Here is a 20,257-nt window from a genome sequence, read left to right as displayed (position 1 = left end):
GACACCAGTGAGTTTTGCCACATTGCAGGATATATGATCAATATACAAAAATCAATTATAATTCTATATGTTAGAAATAAACTGCTAGGAATTGAAATTTTAAAAATAATACTATTTATAATAGCATTAAAATAAAATTCTTGGGAATATATCTGACACACTATGCAAAATATCTGTACAATGATAACTAAAAAGTATTGTTGAGAAAAATCAAAGAAGATCTAAGAAAATACCTTATTCACGGGTTGAGAGACTCAACATTGTTAAGATGTTCATACTTTCTCATGACGTAATGTAATCACAGCCCAAATCCAAGCAGGTATTTTGTAGAAATTGACAATTGGTTTTAAGACTCGCATGGCATGTAGATGACACAGAAATGCACAATAACTCTGAAAAAAAAAAGAATAAATTTAGAGGAAAATACAACCCAGTTTGAAGAATTATTACAAAGCTACAAAAATTGTAACAGTGTGATTCTGGCATAAAGATAAAGAGATCAATAGAACAGAACAGAGTCCAGAAACCAGGTATACATAAAATGCGCATAAAATGCGCACACACACACACACACACTCTCACACTCTCTCTCTCTCTCTCTCTAATATGACTGGTCAAGTGACTGCTTATGAACTGTAATTGCTTGATACATGAGTCTCGCATCTCTTGGCCTTAAATCGCTACCATAACTTTGAGAAGCTGATGATACCTTTGTTTTCTGAGAACAGTTGCAGTGTGCAAGCTGACAGTTCCACAGAGATGGAACAAGTGTAGAGCCAGGGAAAAAAAGGGATACACACAGACTTCTTAAGATTTTTTTAAAAGCTATGGAAGATGATAAACTAATGAGGCCTAAGTATACTTTTCATTATGAATGTTTATGTTGTCACATCTTTCAGTAATGTGTGTAAGTATTTAATGTGGTATTTGTTAACCAAGCAACCCATTCACTATTTACATTTACTTCAGAAATCCATGATTTAAATTTAATTCATAATTTTTGGCAACATACCTTCGTCTACTTCTGCAGTTATGTTTTCTTGCACACCTGCTGCATCTGAAAAAGTCAAATATTATTAATAATGTTTAAGTTAAACAAGAGACATTATCATGTAGCCCTTTTGTAAGTCAAGGAGCATCTCTAATCTGGGTTGATCATTCCTAACTTGAAAATCTGAAATCCAAAATGCTCTACAATCTGAAACTTTTCGAGCACATGCATGATACCACAACTGGAAAGGTCCACACCTGACCTCATGTGACAGGCTGTGATGGAAACACAAATTAAAACTTTGTTACATGCAAAACATTTTGTTAAACATTGTACAGGCCAGATGTGATGGCTCACGCCTGTAATCCCAGCACTTTGGGAAGCTGAGGCGAGTGGATCACCTGAGGTCAGGAGTTCGAGACGAGCCTGGCCAACATGGTGAAACTGTCTCCACTAAAAATACAGAAATTAGCCTGCTGTGGCTGCACGCACCTGTAGTCCCAGTTACTTGGGAGGCTGGGGCAGGAGGATTGCTTGAACCTGGGAGGCGGTGGTTGCAGTGAGTTGAGATCGTACCATTTCACTCCAGTCTGGGCGACAGATCAAGAATCTGTGCCCCACTGCACCCCCACCCCGGGCAAAAAAAAAAAAAAAAAAAGAAAGAAAATATCTTCAGGCTATGTGCATAAGGTGTATATGAAACATAAATGTATTTTGCATTTACACTTCGGTACCATCCCTAAGGTATTTCATTAGGTGTATACAAATATTCCAAAATCTGAAAAAATCCACTTTTGGTCCTCCCAAACATTTTGGACAAGGGATATTCAATCTGTCCTATGAGAAAAATAAAATTCCTTTTCAGTGTGACAGAAAATAAGAGATTGACTTATCGAACTTGAACTTACCAAAACTTTCTGAAGCTGCTCAATTTTGTTCGCTCGCTTTTTCATTCTAATTTTTAACATGGCATTTTCTATTTTAAGCCTAAAATATATATTTTAAAATAATTATTGTCAGACATAATTTTTTAAAAAATCATATAAATTGTGAACAAACATCTGAAGGAATAATTACATAAATTCTGAGATATTTGAAAAGTAGAAAATTGAGCAACTGTTATTTTTCTACCTTTGTTTTGTGGATGATGTGTAAAATTAAAAATAATGTAGAAAATTTATGCATTTCAAAATAGCTTAAAGCTGAAATTTTTCCTTGGCTTCACACACTTATTATCTTAACTGATATAATTCTCATACTACACTACTCATTTGCTTTATAAATACTCAAGAAATTTTGTATGCTGCTTTAAATTTACTTTTGCACGTGGTCTGGCATCTCCTCAGCACATCTTAGAGTCCCTGTGCGTTGATCCTGCATTTCTTGCAACTAAAACAAAGAATTAAAAACAACCTTTAGGTGTGGAAATAACCCAAATGCCCATCAATAGGTGAATGAATGAACAAAATATGGTTATATATAAAATACTATTTTAGACTATCACAATCTATTTTATTAAAAAATGATAATCTAGGACAAATCGACCTATTACCTGTTTTAACTAAATTTTACTGGAATGCAGCCACACCCCTTCAGTCTGCATATTGTTTATGGCTACTTTTGTGCTGTAACTGTAGTGTTGAGCTGTTGTAACAAGGATCTTATGGCTCACAAAGTCTCAAATAATACTACCTGGCCCTTTACAGAAAAGTTTACTGACCTATGCTCTACGATTAAAACACAGTATTTTTCTTTTTTAATTTATATTTTATCAAATACATTTACAAAATTGGTAAAATGGGGAAACACAGGAAATTACTTTATAGTAAGCATTTATATTTTTCAATTCCAAACACCACTATATCAACTATAATTTCATTTCTTTTTTGTCTATATCCATTTACTTTTGTTATATCAAGAAAACTTGCACTTTTTTTTGGGGACGGAGTCTCACTCAGGCACCATCTTGGCTCACTGCAATCTCCACCCACCAGGTTCAAGCGATTCTCCTGCCTCAGCCTCCCGAGTAGCTGGGACTACAGGCTTGCGCCACCACCATGCCCGGCTAATTTTTGTATTTTTTTTTAAGTAGAGACAGGATTTTCGCCATGTTGGCCAGGATGATCTCAAACTCCTGACCTCAGGTGATCCACCCACCTCAGCCTCCCAAAGTGCTTGGATTAGAGGTGTGACCCATGGCATCTGGCCCATTTTTAACATTTAAAACTAAGCATCATCTTTCCTTTCCAGGGAAACCACAAGAAAATTTCAAAATAAACAGAAAAATAATTAAAATAGACAAGATAAATTTCAGGTAAGATCCTACAGGTTCCGTTGATTCTCCTATTGAGTGGCAGGGCTCACGTCATCATTAGGAGACAATTTATTTAAAAGTGTCATCTTCAACTGCAGAGAGTCCATTGAACATGCCAAAGGAGAAGCCATGTTGTCGAAATGCCCATTTGACCCACCCAAACATCTCAAACCTACCCTTTGCTGACCTCCTATAACCCCATTTGTAAATTTTTGTGTTTTTATTTTTTTAAACAAGAGAAAGTAGACACATACATGTTGGCAAATGTTAACTGTCCATAGTTCTATGACTATGACTATAGCCCAATATAAAGTCAGAGTAAGGATTTTCATCAAAATACTAATTTATTCTGTAGAATGGCCTTTCCATACAAGTTAACCAGAAACCATGAAAGAAGGAAGCACAAGTCTTTATTCACACAGAAAAGTAGAGATTAAAAAAAGAAAATTTTCTGAAACATTCCATTAGACATTATCCTCTGAATTAATCTGGCTTGTCTCCACGTGGCAATGAAAAAAATCACTAAAAATATACTGTAAAAAGAAAAAATAATTCTCTAATCTTCTGTGAGAAATGATGTGTAATTCTCAACTTTCATAAGGGGAAATACTAAGAAAAATATTTGTAATTATAAAACATGGCAGAGATTGAGAAATGGGTATATTATAATCAAATTTTAACAAAATTAATTATAATGAAAATACAAAAGAAAGCTCTCCACTGAAACTAGTGTCCTGAAACACTTGATATTATTTAACCAGCTACAGAGTAACTGTTGACATGCTAAGTTTCATACATACTTGACTTCTCAGCTGGTCTAATTTCTTTTTTGAATCTCGTGTCTCATCTTCTAAATTATGGTGACATTGTGATGAAATCTCTAGCATAGCTTCTGACAGTGACTGTTTGTTCAGGGTATCCCCCACTTCTTGCTGAAGCTGTCTCATGACTACCTGGTAAGATGTTATTTTTGTTATTGATTTTACGTATCACCTTATTATTAAATTTTGTTAATAGTATTTAACTCTAACGTATACATTTTGAGAAATATCACCACACACATTGATTCTTCTTCATGTGTACACATTCCTATTTACTTCTGAATCCAGTTAAGGATAAAGAAGGTGTTATCTTTGTGCCAAACTGGTGCTGTGTTACTCATACAACAGATTCAGTCCACTGATGAATTTGCAATGCTTAAAAACCTTCTGAGGTCTCAAAAAGAAACAGGCATGTGGGTGGGACTGGTGGTAGTGAATTTTACACTGTGCAATGTTTTCTCTCTTTTTTATAAGCAGCAGCTCAAACCAACCTCAGAGTTCCTCACATATTCAGCCACCAGCTCAAATCATTCCAATAGATTTCCATCTCAGAAGAAAAGTAACATGCCAATGGCCTCAGAGGCTCTAGGTAACCTGGCTTCCACTTCCCTCCCTGACCTCAGCTGCTGTGCCTCTCTTCCCTACTCCCACCATTCCTACCAGCCCTCATTAGTCTAACAATGAGGATCCAATGTGAAACCAAAAAATCACAGACAGCTAAGCTTATCTTTGTACTGGACAACATTATATCCAAATGAGAGTCATTGAGCCTTGAAATAAAAATTATGACCATATTATGACTGAAAAATTGAAAGTAAGTTATAAATGCCAGTGGGAAGATTAAATCAAGTATGGTTTGGCTAACATTTACCACATTTTCCCCACATTATAATGTAAGAAAGATGTCTTTAAAGAACGGAATGGTTGTATCAATACATAATTTGAGACTGAATTATTTTCAGATTTAAGTCAAATTGACATGAATAAAAATAAAATTATATCAAGTAAGATACATTAGAAGCTATTGAGGAAGAATAATTATAAAATAGGAAATACACTTTAGTTCATCTGGGAAATGTGGAATTAACTGTGAAAGTAATCCAATTAATTGAATCAATTTCAAAATAACACTTTAGGTATGCATATTTCTTTATATCTGCTTTATCATAATCCTAAAATGTGGCAACATACAGACATTAAAATTATTTCAGCAGTCTAAGACTACATTATAAATGTTAGTCTATATTAATATTTTGTAACTGAAATGCTTAAATTTTCCTAAGTGTCACATTGTCTTTACTCAAAGGAAAGCATCTCCTAGCTCTAACTTTTATTTGCTGGAAACAAGTTATGTTTCTAAGGTGATAGAGCAGAACTGTTGATCACGTATGTATTTTGATATTCAACTTGATTCAGTGTTTAGCCATAACCAAATATACTTTAAATTTTACTTCAGAAAGTTTGAAAAATACTTATTTTTCTCGATACTTACTTCTCCTTCTTCTTTCTCTTTTTCATATTGGCATTGTCTTTCTTTTAAAAGAGTGCATTCCTTCATCAACTCCTTATTGTCCTCTTCTAGCTTTCTACACTCAGCTTGAAGTTTTTCTACAGTATCTTCACATTTGGCTTGGATATTAATTATTGTTTTTTCCTGATTGTCAGCTTTCTTGTCAGCATCATTACACTGCTGTTGATACAACAGATTTCGGCTTTGTAGTTGAAATAGTCCATCCTCTACAGATTGCTGCTTTCTCACGTATTTTTCAAAAATAGGTTGGTCATTTTGGTACATGTGCTCAATGTCCTTCAGTCGACACTGTGTTCGGCTTAGGACTCCTTGCATGTGTTCTATAGCCAATGTCTTTTCTTTGAGATCCTCTCTTTCATAATGGAGCTCAGTTTCCAGGCCACTGGATGTACTCTCAATTTTAGAAAGTTGCTGAGAAAGAATTTCAATGTGAGAATTAATATTTTCTTGTAAATGACACCATTCATTTACTGTGCTCTGGAAAGCAAGCTGTCGGTCTCTTTTTGCTGACAGACATTGATCGTGATCATGTAGGGCAGCAGCCAGTCTACAAGGGTATGATTCCATTTCTGTTTTCAGTCTCTGTGTGCTTTGTTTTTCCTTCTCTAGCTCCAAATTGAGCACTGTATTCTCATCCATCAGAGCACTAAGCTCTTTACTGTAACGGGTTATTGTTTTTGTTAATGTTTCCTCATTCAGCTTTAGAGTCTTTTCAAGGTCTTCATTGTTTTCCTTTATAATTTCAATATCCTTGAAATATTTCTTTTCTGTTTCCTGGTTCTGATATTTAATTGTGTCTATTTCCAGCCTGAGTCTGGCAATTTCATCCCGCATCAAGTGATTTTCCTGCCACAGGTCTCTTTCTTTTTCATGAGTATGAGAACTCTAAATAAAACAAAGAAAACTTTCAACTAGCACCCAATAAAATGACATATTATGATTTCTTCTGAAACCAAGTAAGTAATAACCTGTTACATTTATACAATGAAAGAGTTGCCATCTGGATATCCAACTGGAAAAAAAAAGTTGAATCAAAACCTCAAACCTTTTACAGCATAAATTCTCAAAAGTTCAAAAATGTATTTGAAGACAATGGATCTATAAAAGAAAAAAAAAAAGAAACCACTAGAAATTACTTAAGAATCTCGTAATTTTTTTTAAAAAAGGCTTTTACTGAATTTCAACAAACCCAAAAACATAAATGATTAAAAACTATGATTACATTTAGAAACTGGGTTTACACACTAACATCTAACCTTTACTTTCCCTATAGTAAGAGCCTTAGCTCTGCAGATATCTGGACAGATGAAATTTTCCAAATTCCTTAAGTTTATTTTTTTCTGTGAATATTTTATAGATAATTCTACTTTTCTTACATTTTTAGAGTCAGTTTTAACAATGACATGTATTGATAAATGACAGATCTGGGCATTGTACTAAGCACTTTTGTATGCATACATCAATAAATTCATTTAGTTATCACAATTCTGCAAGGAAAGGTCAAAAATAGAAGCAAGTTCCTGGATTTTTCCTAGGTCCTCTGACTCTGCTTCTAGTGCTCCTCCACCAGATCACAGTTACTTCCATGGGGTAGACATGCAAATACAATAGAAACCTTTTCTTTCAAAACACCAAAGAAGGTAAAATTTATAAAGCTCTTCTTAGGAAATCCTGAGATCATATACTATTATGATAACTTTTATTTCCTTTTCACAATGTTTGAAACCATAATTAATGTGAAATAGGGAAACCTACACTGAACTATGTCACTAGGAACAAATTACTTATCAACAAAATATCACTAAGTATATATTATGGGTTATCATTGTTTTCCAAAGGTCTTTGAGCTGAAATAAAATATAACTTTGAAGCCAAGATTTATAATAAATAATTGCAGTTGTAAGTTTCATTTATTTTTAAGATGAAATAAAATTTGTAGTTTGTTTTAGAACTACATCATATATATAAAGTCAAAGGGATATTCTAAGTCATATTAATAAAATAATATTAGAAATGTAAAATTTTACCAAACATTAATTTACCTCATTTGAGTTACTTCTTACAGTCTTCAGTTCCACTTCCAATGATTTGAGAGTCAGTTGAAGTTGTTTTTTCACTTCAGTTTGTGTCCTATACTGCTCTTCCATTATTTTTAACTCTTCTGTATCTTTTTCATACAACTCTTCAGCCTTTCTTCTTTTTTCTTCTTCTTCTTGTAAGATACAGCTGTAGTTAAATATACTTATCTTAAAATCCTTTAAAAACAAAACACTCATATGCTGGTTTACTATCCTAATAAAGTGCCAATGTTCTTGAATATTTTTTCTTTCTAGTTTTCATGTTAATATCTCACTTCGATATCTTCCAAAGAACATATATAAATTGAAAGGTAGTAAGGAACATCCTGCTAATTGATTAGCTTCTGTTATTATTAATTTTAGTAAATATTATGGAAAAGGATGTTGAAAATTATTAGGTAAAGCTACAAGTTAAAAATTACCTTTTCTTCACACAGTAATAATTACTTCTCAGTCAGGATGAATCATTTAGAGTTAGCTAATTTAAAAAAAAGTTTTTTTTTAATAAACAAGTTGATACCTTCACTAGAAATAAATTTGCATCTTCATAAAATATTGCAAGTGTCCCTAAACATGATTTACATTGTAAGATAGCACCTTCAGATGTCTTCTTGCAACATATATCTCCAGATGACAATAATCTAAGACTAAGCTAAGGAATCTAAGATGTTACCCATATGTTTTATGTTTCTTTTTCTGGTAACACTTTTGACTTATTCTGTTGATTAGTATGTATTTTACAAGCAATTTTTTTTTTACGCTTTTGTTTATTTTTTATTATTATTATACTTTAAGTTCTAGGGTACATGTGCATAACGTGCAGGTTTGTTACATATGTATACTTGTGCCATGTTGGTGTGCTGCACCCATCAACTCATCAGCACCCATGAACTCGTCATTTACATCAGGTATAACTCCCAATGCAATCCCTCCCCCCTCCCCCCTCCCCATGATAGGCCCCGGTGTGTGATGTTCCCCTTCCCGAGTCCAAGTGATCTCATTGTTCAGTTTCCACCTATGAGTGAGAACATGCGGTGTTTGGTTTTCTGTTCTTGTGATAGTTTGCTAAGAATGATGGTTTCCAGCTGCATCCATGTCCCTACAAAGGACACAAACTCGTCCTTTTTTATGGCTGCATAGTATTCCATGGTGTATATGTGCCACATTTTCTTAATCCAGTCTGTCACTGATGGACATTTGGGTTGATTCCAAGTCTTTGCTATTGTGAATAGTGCCGCAATAAACATACGTATGCATGTGTCTTTATAGCAGCATGATTTATAATCCTTTGGGTATATACCCAGTAATGGGATGGCTGGGTCATATGGTACATCTAGTTCTAGATCCTTGAGGAATCGCCATACTGTTTTCCATAATGGTTGAACTACTTTACAATCCCACCAACAATGTAAAAGTGTTCCTATTTCTCCACATCCTCTCCAGCACCTGTTGTTTCCTGACTTTTTAATGATTGCCATTCTAACTGGTGTGAGATGGTATCTCATTGTGGTTTTGATTTGCATTTCTCTGATGGCCAGTGATGATGAGCATTTTTTCATGTGTCTGTTGGCTGTATGAATGTCTTCTTTTGAGAAATGTCTGTTCATATCCTTTGCCCACTTTTTGATGGGGTTGTTTGTTTTTTTTCTTGTAAATTTGTTTGAGTTCTTTGTAGGTTCTGGATATTAGCCCTTTGTCAGATGAGTAGATTGCAAAAATTTTCTCCCATTCTGTAGGTTGCCTGTTCACTCTGATGGTAGTTTCTTTTGCGGTGCAGAAGCTCTTTAGTTTAATGAGATCCCATTTGTCAATTTTGGCTTTTGCTGCTGTTGCTTTTGGTGTTTTAGACATGAAGTCTTTGCCCATGCCTATGTCCTGAATGGTACTACCTAGGTTTTCCTCTAGGGTTTTTATGGTATTAGGTCTAACATTTAAGTCTCTAATCCATCTTTTACAAGCAATTTTAAAATCCATTCTCAAACAAGACAAGATCTAATATTTAAACAATAAAGAATAATATCTGCCTTCCGCATAGAAGTTTGAATTAATTTAAACTCTGTAGCACAGACAGATGTTGACTAAGCTAATCAGTAATCACTTTCCATTTTACTTTTCATTCACTGCATATTAAGAGTAAAACTGGGCCAGGCGTGGTTGCTCACACTGTAATCCCAGAACTTTGGGAGGCCAAAGCCAGGGGATAACTTGCAGTCAGGAGTTTGAGACCAGTCTGGTCAAAGTGGCAAAACCTCATCTCTACTTAAAAAAAAAAAAAAAAAAAATTAGAAAGGCATGGTGATGCGTGCCTGTAATCCCAGCTACTTGGGAGGCTGAGGCACAAGAATCACTTGAACCCGGAAGCAGAGGTTGCAGTGAGCTGCACTGCTGCACTCCAACCTGGGTGACAGAGCAAGACTCTGTCTCAAAAGGACAAGAAAAAAAAAAAACAAAAAACAAAACGATAAAACTGGTTAATTTTAAAAATAATTACTCTGGGTGGAGAAAAGTATACATTTCATACTCAAATTATAAATTATAAACTTTCTTAAAAACAACTTAGTAATATTTAATCAAAGATCTCTTTTAAAAAGCTCCTATACTCTAACCAGATAGCTCTATTTTGAAAAATTTATCCAAAGAAATAGAAATGTAGAAAACTATGGATATATAAGATGTTTCTTAGAGCATTAATACAAAAAATTAAAACCCCCAATTTCAATTTATTAAATAATGAAATTTCCATAGGGTAAAATTCTATATAGCCATTAAAATAATGATTTAAAGGAATATGCAATTAATTATTAGAGAAGTATTCACAATTAAGAACTTGTGATATTTTATCCAAAAATTTCACATTCCACAATTTTAAGTTTTCTTCTCTAGTAAACCCTAGAAGGTAAGTCAGCTATTACAAAAATTATCCTACATATCTTTAGTATAAATAGTTCAAATATTTCTTTAAAACTAGAATGTGATACCTGAAATTACAGAGCTTTTGTTTACATTCAAGATTCTGATGCTCTAACTGTGATTTGGTTTCGTCTGTTTCAGATAGTTCCTTTTGTAGCATGCTAATCTTATTTTTCATTTTTTGAAATTTTACTTTAAGTTGTTCACAGTTACATTTTTTATGTTCTATTGATCTTTCACATGCAGCTATTGCATTCTTGATTTTCAATAGGCTAACAAAATCTGTAACCGGGAGAAAACAAAATAGAGATAAAATACATGAGTAGGTTTTTAAATATAAAGGACTGTGCATTTCAACATGGCACTGATTCATACACTGAATGGATATGTATCTATTAAGTACTTGCAATGTAGAAAATATTTTAAAAAGCTCTTCAGATAAAACAGACAACACGTCTGATCTTGTTTAGCTTAAAGTGTAGTAAAGAACACAGAAAAAAAGTGACAATTACAAATTCAGATAGATGCTATAAGAATACACAGTTTTTCAGTCATGTAAGAGAATCTGACCTATACTTGGCCCAGGGAATATTTCTCTGAGGAAGAGAAGGCTACGCTGAGAAATAAAAAAAAGAGAAGGAAGCAGCTGAGCAAAGGAGGAAGCAAAGTACTCTGGCTAGTCTGCTGCATGTGCTGGAGTTCTGCTACAATCTGCTTCCAGCCAAGAGGGAGCAACGGGTACTGATTTTCCTCCTTACCTGAAACAACCAACACAGACAAAATATATTAAACAATGATTTTCAACACAGTGGACTTCAGATAATGAAGATGGTCATCACTGAAAGACAGGAAACAAATGTAGGCCTTTTTGTTGATAGAGCTTCTTTTGTTGCCAGAGCTCCCAGACCATGATAAAGTGAGAAAATCTGACATAGATTCCCTGAGCTGGGACAGTGACGCTAAGAATGTAGTAAAACAAAAGCAGAAAGAAATCACAGGACAGAACACTGGAGAGGATAAAGCAGCAGAGGAAACAAACCCTGGAGATCTGCAGAGGTCCCCTCTAAAGTATTTAGTGGAATAATGAAAAAAATGGATGTGTGCTAGGCAACTTCCCAAGACCTAGGGGTGGCGAGTGGTGGGGGGACACAATAGAAAAAGATTAGGAGAAACCATGCCTGGTGTTCACAAAGTGCCCAGAAGAGGGTCCATTACCCAAGAGCCAGGCCCAAAAAACTCATACTTCACAGGATGATAAATAATCCCAAAACTCTTGCCTCAGGAGTGGCAAATTACCCAGAATCTAGAAGCAAGAACAATAAGAATTCTGTTTATAAGTAAATCACTGTACCCCAAATAAAGCTCGAGACAGTAAGTGGAGGCATGAAAGGTATTTTTAAAAAAATCAAACCACACCTGTAGAAATGCAAATTACAATGTCAGAGGTAAAAACTACAATAGAAAATAAACACAGATCACAATCATAAATTTGTTGTGATGAACCATGAGAAACCTTCAAGCAACTAATATATAAATCTCCAAATAGAAAACAACAAAGACAGAAAAGAAATTTGAAAAATAATTGGCCCAAAACATTCTAAACTTGGCAAAATCTATATTCCCACAGATCCAGGAAGGAACTGTCTGGGACAAAAAAAATAAATAAAACGGTGGCTCAAGCCTGTAATCCCAGCACTTTGGGAGGCTGAGACGGGCGGATCACGAGGTCAGGAGATCGAGACCATCCTGGCTAACACGGTGAAACCCCCGTCTCTACTAAAAAAAAAAAAAAAAACCAAAAAAAACTACCCGGGCGAGGTGGCGGGTGCCTGTAGTCCCAGCTACTCGGAAGGCTGAGGCAGGAGAATGGCTTAAACCCGGGAGGCGGAGCTTGCAGTGAGCTGAGATCCGGCCACTGCACTCCAGCCTGGACGACAGAGCGAGACTCCGTCTCAACAACAACAACAAAAATAAATAAATAAATAAAGTGTACCATTGTCATTTTCTTATACCATCTATGATGTGGTATAACATTACTTGAAGGTAGACTGTGATAGGTTAAAATTATATACTATAAATCCTAAATAAATCACTGAGATAGCAAACAAAGAGTTATATATAATAAACTGAAAAAGAAATACGAAATTAAATCATAGAAAATAGCTGATTAATCTAAAGGAAAGCAGAAAAAGAAGGGGAACAAATAGCAGCAAGACTGACAGCAATCAAACAGCACAATGACAGGCAAACTTAACTATATTGAGTATCACATTATAAATGAAACTGGTCCACAAGCCTCAATTAAAATGCAGACTGACAGACTCGATAAGAAAGCAATACCCAACTACATGCTGTCTATAAGAAATGTATGTTAAATGTAAAGAGACAAATCGGCCGCAAGAATAGAAAAAGATACATGCTAACACTTGACAGAAGACTACTGAGAAGAAATGGTTCAATTAATATCAAAGTAGATTTCACAGCAAAACAATTTCCAGCAATAAATAAGGTCATGTCATAATGATGAAAGTTTCAGTTAATCAAGAAGATATAATAATCCTAAATGTTTATGCCCCTAATAACATAAGAAATTCAAAATACATGAGGCCAAAGTAGATAGAACTATAAAAGGAAATAGACAATTTCTAAGTAATCTGAGATTTCAATACCCTTTACTCAGGAAGTGATAGAACAAGGAGGCAGAAAATTAGCAAGAATAGAGCAGACTTAAAAAACAGCATGCCTTTCAAGTACCTATGGAACACTTACCAAAACAGACAATGTTTTAGGCCATACAAAAATCTCATTAAAAAGATTAAGTAAAAAGAATGTAAGTCATACAAAGTACATATCCTGACCACAAATCAATGATATTAGAAACCAATAACAAAAATAATGCTAAGAAATACTCAAATACTTGAAAACTAAGAAACACACGTATAAAAAACCCTGGTTCAAGGAGACTATGAAAAAAGAAAATATTTTGAACTGAATAAAAATGAAAAAATAACATATCGGGGTTTGTAGAATGCAGCAACAACTGCACTTAAATACACATTTTTAGCACTAAATATCAATATTATAAGAGTCTCAAATCAATAACCCTGACTTCTCCCCTAAGAAAATGGAAATAAATAAATAAATAAATAAATAAATAAATAAATAAAATAAAATGAGAGAATTAAACCCAAAGCAAGCAGAGGGATAAAAAACAAAACCATCTGCTGTGGTCTGAATGTTTGTGTTCCCAAAAGTTCATCTGCTGAAACCTAATCACAAGGGCGGATTTTTCGAGGTAGTGAAATCATGAGAGCCAAGCCCTCATGAATGGGATTAGTGTTCTTACACAACACAGCCCAGAGAGCCCCTCCACCCCTTCTGCCATGTGAGGACACAGAGAAAAAGAACACATCTATGATCCAGGAAGGTTCCTTACCACACAGCAAATTTGACAGCACTTTGACCTTGGACTCTGCAGACTCCAGAACTGTAAGAAATCATTTTCTACTGTTTATAAACTACCCAGTCTATGGTATTTTGTTATACTATTGGTTTCAGGAAAAAAAGGAAGATCAGCAACACCAAACACTTTGGGAGATTGATAAATGTGAGAAATGTCTATTTACCCTGGCTGATCAGGAAGAAGAGAAGATACAAATTACTACACATGCAAATTACCATACATGCATATTACCAAGTCAAACAAGCCAACCTAAAAACGCTACTTTTTTTTTTGTTTTGTTTTGAGACAGAGTCGCTCTGTCTCCCAGGCTGGAGTGCAAAGACATAAGCTTGGCTCACTGCAACCTCTGCCTCCCAGCTTCAAGCGATTCTCCTGCTTCAGCCTCCTGAGTAGCTGGGATTACAAGCGCCTGCCACCACACCCGGCTAATTTTTGTATTTTTAGTAGAGACAGGGTTTCGCCATGTTGGCCAGGCTGGTCTTGAACTCCTGACCTCAGGTGATTCACCCATCTTGGCCTCCCAAAAATGCTGGGATTACAGGCGTGAGCCACCGTGTCCAGCCTTAAAATGTTACTTTCTGTATGATTCCAACTATATGACTTTCTGAAAAATGTAAAACTATGGATATAGTAAAAAGATCAGTGGCTGCAGGATGAGGGACACCAGGAAAGGATACACAGGCAGAGTACTGAGGATTTTTAGGGAGGTGAAAATGTATATGACTTGCATACATGTCAGTGTACCTTAAGACCAAACCCATACGATGTATAGTACCAGCGTACAATGCACACTACGGGCTGCAGGTGATTCTGATGTCCCAATGTAGGCTCATCCATTATAGCAACTGTACCACCATGGGAGGGTTACTGATAAGGAGGGAGGCTACATGTGTGTGCAGGTAGAAGGTATTTGAAAAGTCTCTGTACCTTCCTCTCAATTTCGCTGTGAACATAAAACTGGTCTAATAAATAAACTCTTTATAATAAACCAATAAAGACTTTATCGTAACTTCTTTAGAAAATTGAATCCAACAGTATAATAAAAGGACAATACATCATAAACAAATGGGTTTTTTTCCCAGGACTGCAGGGTTGGCTTAACATTCAAACATCGTTGTTATCTGCCAGATTAACAATGGAAAACAGTAGATCCATAGAATCATCTCAACAGATAGAGGCATTTGATACAATTCAACACTCATTCCTGATTTTGTAAAAATGAAAAAGTCTCAGCAAAGTAAGAATCCAGGGACCTTCCTCAGCAAGATTAAGAGCATCTATGATGAACCTACAGCTAACATGTATCATGGTGAAAAACTATGTTCCCCAGAAGATGAACAACAACACAGGAATGTCTGCTTTTACTGCTTTTATGCAGCATTGTTCTGAAGACTCTAGCTAGCGCAGTCGGGCAAGAAAAAGAAATAAAAGTCATCCCAGTTGAAAAAATAAATAAAACTATCTTTATACACAACCATGACCACACAATAGGTTTGAGTAAACTCTAACCTGTGGACCAGCTTCTTGTCTTCGTCAATGAGCACAGCTGTGTTCATTAATGTACAGGTTGTCTATGGCCGCTCTCATACTACAGTGGTAGAGTCTATCAGCTACAACAGAAACCCCTTTTGCCACAAGTCTTTAATAAGAGGGTACTTTGAGAAAGAAAAGGTTTGACAATCTTTATGTAGAAAATCTGATCAAATCTACCAAGAATTAATAAGTGAGTATTATTAGTACCAGGACTAATAAGTGAGTTCAGTAAGACTGAAGTATACAAAACCAACATACAAAAATCAACTGTATTTCTACACACTCATGATAAACAATCAGATTAAAATTTTAAGCATATCATTTACAACTACATCAAAAACTGAAACAGATAAATCTGATAAACTATAGAAAGACTTATACACTAAAAACTACCAAATATTACTGAGAAAATTAAATATGACATATAAATGCAGACATCCATTTTTTTAAAGAGTAGGAAGATTCATTATTAAGATGTCCACTCTCCATAAATTAATCTATAAATACAACACAATTCTAACCTAATGTCCAACAAGCCAGTACTTGTTGGACATTTTTAAATGACAAGGTGATTCTAAATTTTTTTTAAATTGACAAGCTGATTCTAAAGTTCATGTGGAAATGTAAAACTAGCATAGGCAAAACACAACGAAGAAGAGAAAAATCAACTTCAACAATTACTCTACATCAACAGCAACCAAAACAGTTGGCCACTGGTACAGGATGAATATCCCTTATTAAAAATGCTTGGGACCAAAAGTGTTTCAGGTTTTGGATTTTGGAATATTTGCATATACATGATGCAATATCTTGGCGATAGGACGCATGTCTAAACACAAAATACTTATTCACAAAGACAGATGGTAATTAAAAAAATACTGTCAATAATTTTGTGCATGAAACAAAGTTTGTGTATATGAGGTGAACATGCTTAGTCATTAGGATCATGCATATTAACCACATCCATAAGAATGGCTACAAATAAATACTGCAATACTTAGTGTGACAACACAGTAACCACAACTGTCCTGTTGTGCTGATGAGATGGAAATGGTACACTTTTTTTTTTTTTTTTACAACAATTTGGCAGCTTTTTCTAAAAAGGGAACATAAAGCTGCATAGGACACTCTTGCAGGTTATGGATAACTACCTTTGTTTCACACGTGTATGTATCTGTCAAAACTTATCAAACTGTACATTTTACATATGTGCACTTTAACATGTATCAGTTATACCTCCCTGAAGCTACTGATTGTAGGAGCAAACACCTGGGACACTGGCTGTGACACAGAGAGAAACAAGGGTGTGAAATGAAGTAGTATAAAGCTAGAGCATTGTCATCCTTACCTTATAGCAATGATAAGTGGCAGCTGGGTGTTAAGCAAACAGGTAACATGATCAGATGTGAATTTTAAAAATGTATATAATTATAATTATATAATCCCTACTACCCCACCTTCCAAAACCACAGAACAGACCATGGTTTTGGAAGGTGGGGTAGTAGGAAAAAGAGTTAAATAAGATTATCACAGTATTCCAGGTATGAGATAATGATAACCTGACCCTAGGTAAAGGCATAGAAGAGAAGCAGAGTCAACAAATAGATTTGAGAGTGTCATTCACACTGGGAAAGGGTGGAATGATCACAGCTCTTTGGTTAAGAGTATACAAGATAGAGTAGTTCTCATTCTACGTTCACAAGAAGCATACTTCCGAGATAAACATCCCTATAACATCTATGGTACAGTGCTAAGCAATATCTGCATACATTAATATAGGATAGGGAAAGAGCCTTATATTTATGCATTGGTCCTACCTTTACACTCCATTCCATGTTGTTCAATGCGTAACATAAAATTCTTATCATCAGAGTAAGGCAAGTCATCATCCTCTGAGGTTTTTATAGATGACCCAGTTACGTCATTAAGGTCATCCTTGAAATATATTTGGCTTTTAACCTATAAAATAAATAACACTGTTTCAAAATGCCCTCAAAATATTTATAGCATATACTAAATATACACCAGCGGGAATTATCCATCTTTTTATACGAGCAAAAACACAGGTACTTCTTAAAATAACTGACTTTGGTTAAAAGGGTGCTTTTATGAATGGTTAACGGTGCTTTATCAAAGTCAATGTCTTTACAACAAAAGATTTTCTGTTTTTTTACCATGATCTTTTATAAGGTATTTTCAACAACATTCTTGACAAATTTACTTTTATAATACCTTGCTCTTTTCATTGGAGGTTTTCCTTGCAAGCCTAAAAAAAAAAAAAAAAACAAAAAATTCCAATCAGGCAATTAGTAAATATGTAAAATACAAAGAATATCTAAAACATTTTTATATAAAACCGCTGTATTTGTAATTTCTCTCTCTTATTCATAATGTTTACAGGTAATGTTTTTACAGGTGATGTAAAATATATTTTTTTACAAGGGGAAAAATTATAAATGGAAAGGGCAGTGCTACGGGACAAATGAAATATACTAATGTCAAAATATTAACTTTAAATCAAGCTTTCTGATCATCAAAGACAGAAAAAAAAACATTATTTGCAGTATTTGATAGAAAAATATGTATCCTGGGGTTTTCTCTCATCGCCCTTTTCAATACAAACAAAGTTTTACTGGTACTAAGACCTATTTGATAAATATTACTTACGTAACAGAATCCCTTTTTTAATGATAACATTAGCTAGTCTTTTCAGGACACACTGTGCAAGTACTGTGTACTATTCTAAACACTGTACATATATTTAAGTCATTTAAATCCTCCAAGCAATTCTGTCAAGTAGGTAACATACTAGATATTTTATAAAGAAAGAAACTAGGCACAGAAAGGCCACATAACTTGCCCAAACACATAAAACTGTTCAATAGTAGACTAAGCATTCAAACCCAAGAACTCTGGCTCCAAAACATGTGTTTCACAATATGCTATGAAAGTAATATTTATTTTCAAGTAATATGATAGCAGATGAATTCATATTATCTTTCAGTTTCTGAATATAAGTAACAATTTCTGAATCTTGCAATATTTTTAAAGTAAGATTTTAACTTTGGCATTTTTTTTAAGTTCAGTGGTACAACTGCAGGTTTGTTATGTATGTAAACTTGTGTCACGGGGGTTTGTTGCAGATTATTTCATCACACACGTATTAAGCCTAGTACTCATTAGTTATTCTTCCTGATTCTTTACCTCCACTCATCCTCCACTCTCCACCTTCCAAAAGGTGCCAGTGTGTGTTGCTCCTCTCAATGTGTCTATGTGTTCTCACCATTTGGCTCCCATTTTTGAGAAAGAACATGTGGTATTTGGTTTTCTTTTACTGTGTTAAATTGCTAAGGATAATGGCCTTCAGCTCCATCCATGTTCCCGCAAATGACATGATCTCATTTTTTTATGGCTACCTAATATTTCCTGGTGTATATGTACCACATTTTCTATATACAGTCTATCAGTAATAGGCATTTATTTTGATTCCAGGTCTTTGCTATTGTGAATAGTACTGCAATGAATATATGCATGCATGTGTCTTTATAACAAAATAATTTATATTCCTTTGGGTATGTACCCAGTAATGAGATTGTAGGTTGAATGGTACTTCTGTCTTTGAGGAAATGCCACACTGTTTTCCACAATGGCTGAACTAATAATGTACACTCCCACCAGCAGTGTATATGCATTCCTTTTTCTGTGCAACCTCACCAGCATCTGTTATTTTTGTACCTTTTTTTTTTTGAGGCGTAGTCTCAGTCTGTCGCCCAGGCTGGAATGCTCAGTGACGTGATCTCAGCTCACTGCAACCTCTGCCTCCCAGGTGCAAGCAATTCTTCTGCCTTAGCCTCCTGAGTAGCAGGGATTATAGGCGAGTGCCACCACACCAGGTTAATTTTTGTATTTTTAGTAGAGACGATGTTTCACCAATATTGGTCAGGCTGGTCGCAAACTCCTGACCTCCTGATTCATCTGCCTCGGTCTCCCAAAGTGGTGGGATTACAGGCGTGAGCCACCATGCCTGGCCTGGACTTTTTAATAATAGCCATTCTTAATGGTGTTAGATGGCATGTTATTGTAGTTTTGATTTGGATTTCTCTAACGATCAGTGAAGTTGAGCTTTTTTTCCATGTTTGTTGATCTTGTGTATGTCTTCTTTTGAAAAGTATCTGTTCTTGGCCTGGAGCAGCGGCTGACATCTGTAATCACAGCACTTTGAGAGGCCAAGGTGGGCAGATTACTTGAGGTCAGAAGTTTGAGACCAGCCTGGCCAACATGGCAAAATACCATCTCTGCTAAAAATACAAACATTAGCAGAGTGTGGTAGGGCATGCCTGTAGTCCCAGTTACTCAGCAGGCTGAGGCATGAGAATCACTTGAGCCTGGGATGGGGAGGGAAGTTGCAGTGAGCCGAGATCACAGCACTGCACTCCGGCCTGGGAGACAGAGCAAGACTAAAATAAAAAGAAAAAAAGAAAAGTATCTGTTCATGTCCTTTGCCCAGTTTTTATGGGATTTTCTCTTGTATTTACGTTTCTTACAGATGTTAGATATCAGACGTTTGCCAGATGCATAGTTTGCAAAAATGTCTTCCTTTGTGGAGGTTGTCTGTT

The 20,257-nt window shown here is 35.1% G+C and overlaps 1 protein-coding gene across 3 annotated transcripts in view; it reads right to left on the bottom strand.

Moving 5' to 3' along the window:
* Positions 1-253: 253 nt before the first annotated feature.
* The window catches only part of ANKRD62 (ankyrin repeat domain 62), an 81,626-nt gene continuing 61,622 nt past the window's right edge, over positions 254-20,257 (bottom strand). For all 3 annotated transcript variants that reach the window (XM_005587219.5, XM_045378213.3, XM_045378214.3), the window contains 10 exons: positions 17,874-17,907; positions 17,459-17,600; positions 10,714-10,927; positions 7,700-7,883; positions 5,619-6,542; positions 4,106-4,258; positions 2,310-2,380; positions 1,900-1,978; positions 1,013-1,057; positions 254-392 (listed from right to left, as the gene is read on the bottom strand). In XM_005587219.5, the coding sequence (XP_005587276.3) occupies positions 1,031-1,057; positions 1,900-1,978; positions 2,310-2,380; positions 4,106-4,258; positions 5,619-6,542; positions 7,700-7,883; positions 10,714-10,927; positions 17,459-17,600; positions 17,874-17,907 (1,828 nt within the window). In that variant the 3' untranslated portion in view covers positions 254-392; positions 1,013-1,030. The remainder of the gene's footprint in view (positions 393-1,012; positions 1,058-1,899; positions 1,979-2,309; positions 2,381-4,105; positions 4,259-5,618; positions 6,543-7,699; positions 7,884-10,713; positions 10,928-17,458; positions 17,601-17,873; positions 17,908-20,257) is intronic.

This window comes from Macaca fascicularis, chromosome 18 (genome assembly GCF_037993035.2).
Source record: "Macaca fascicularis isolate 582-1 chromosome 18, T2T-MFA8v1.1".
Lineage (NCBI taxonomy): Eukaryota > Metazoa > Chordata > Mammalia > Primates > Cercopithecidae > Macaca > Macaca fascicularis.
The sequence above is the reverse complement of the archived record's forward strand: the minus strand, read 5'-3'. Positions and strand labels throughout refer to the sequence as shown.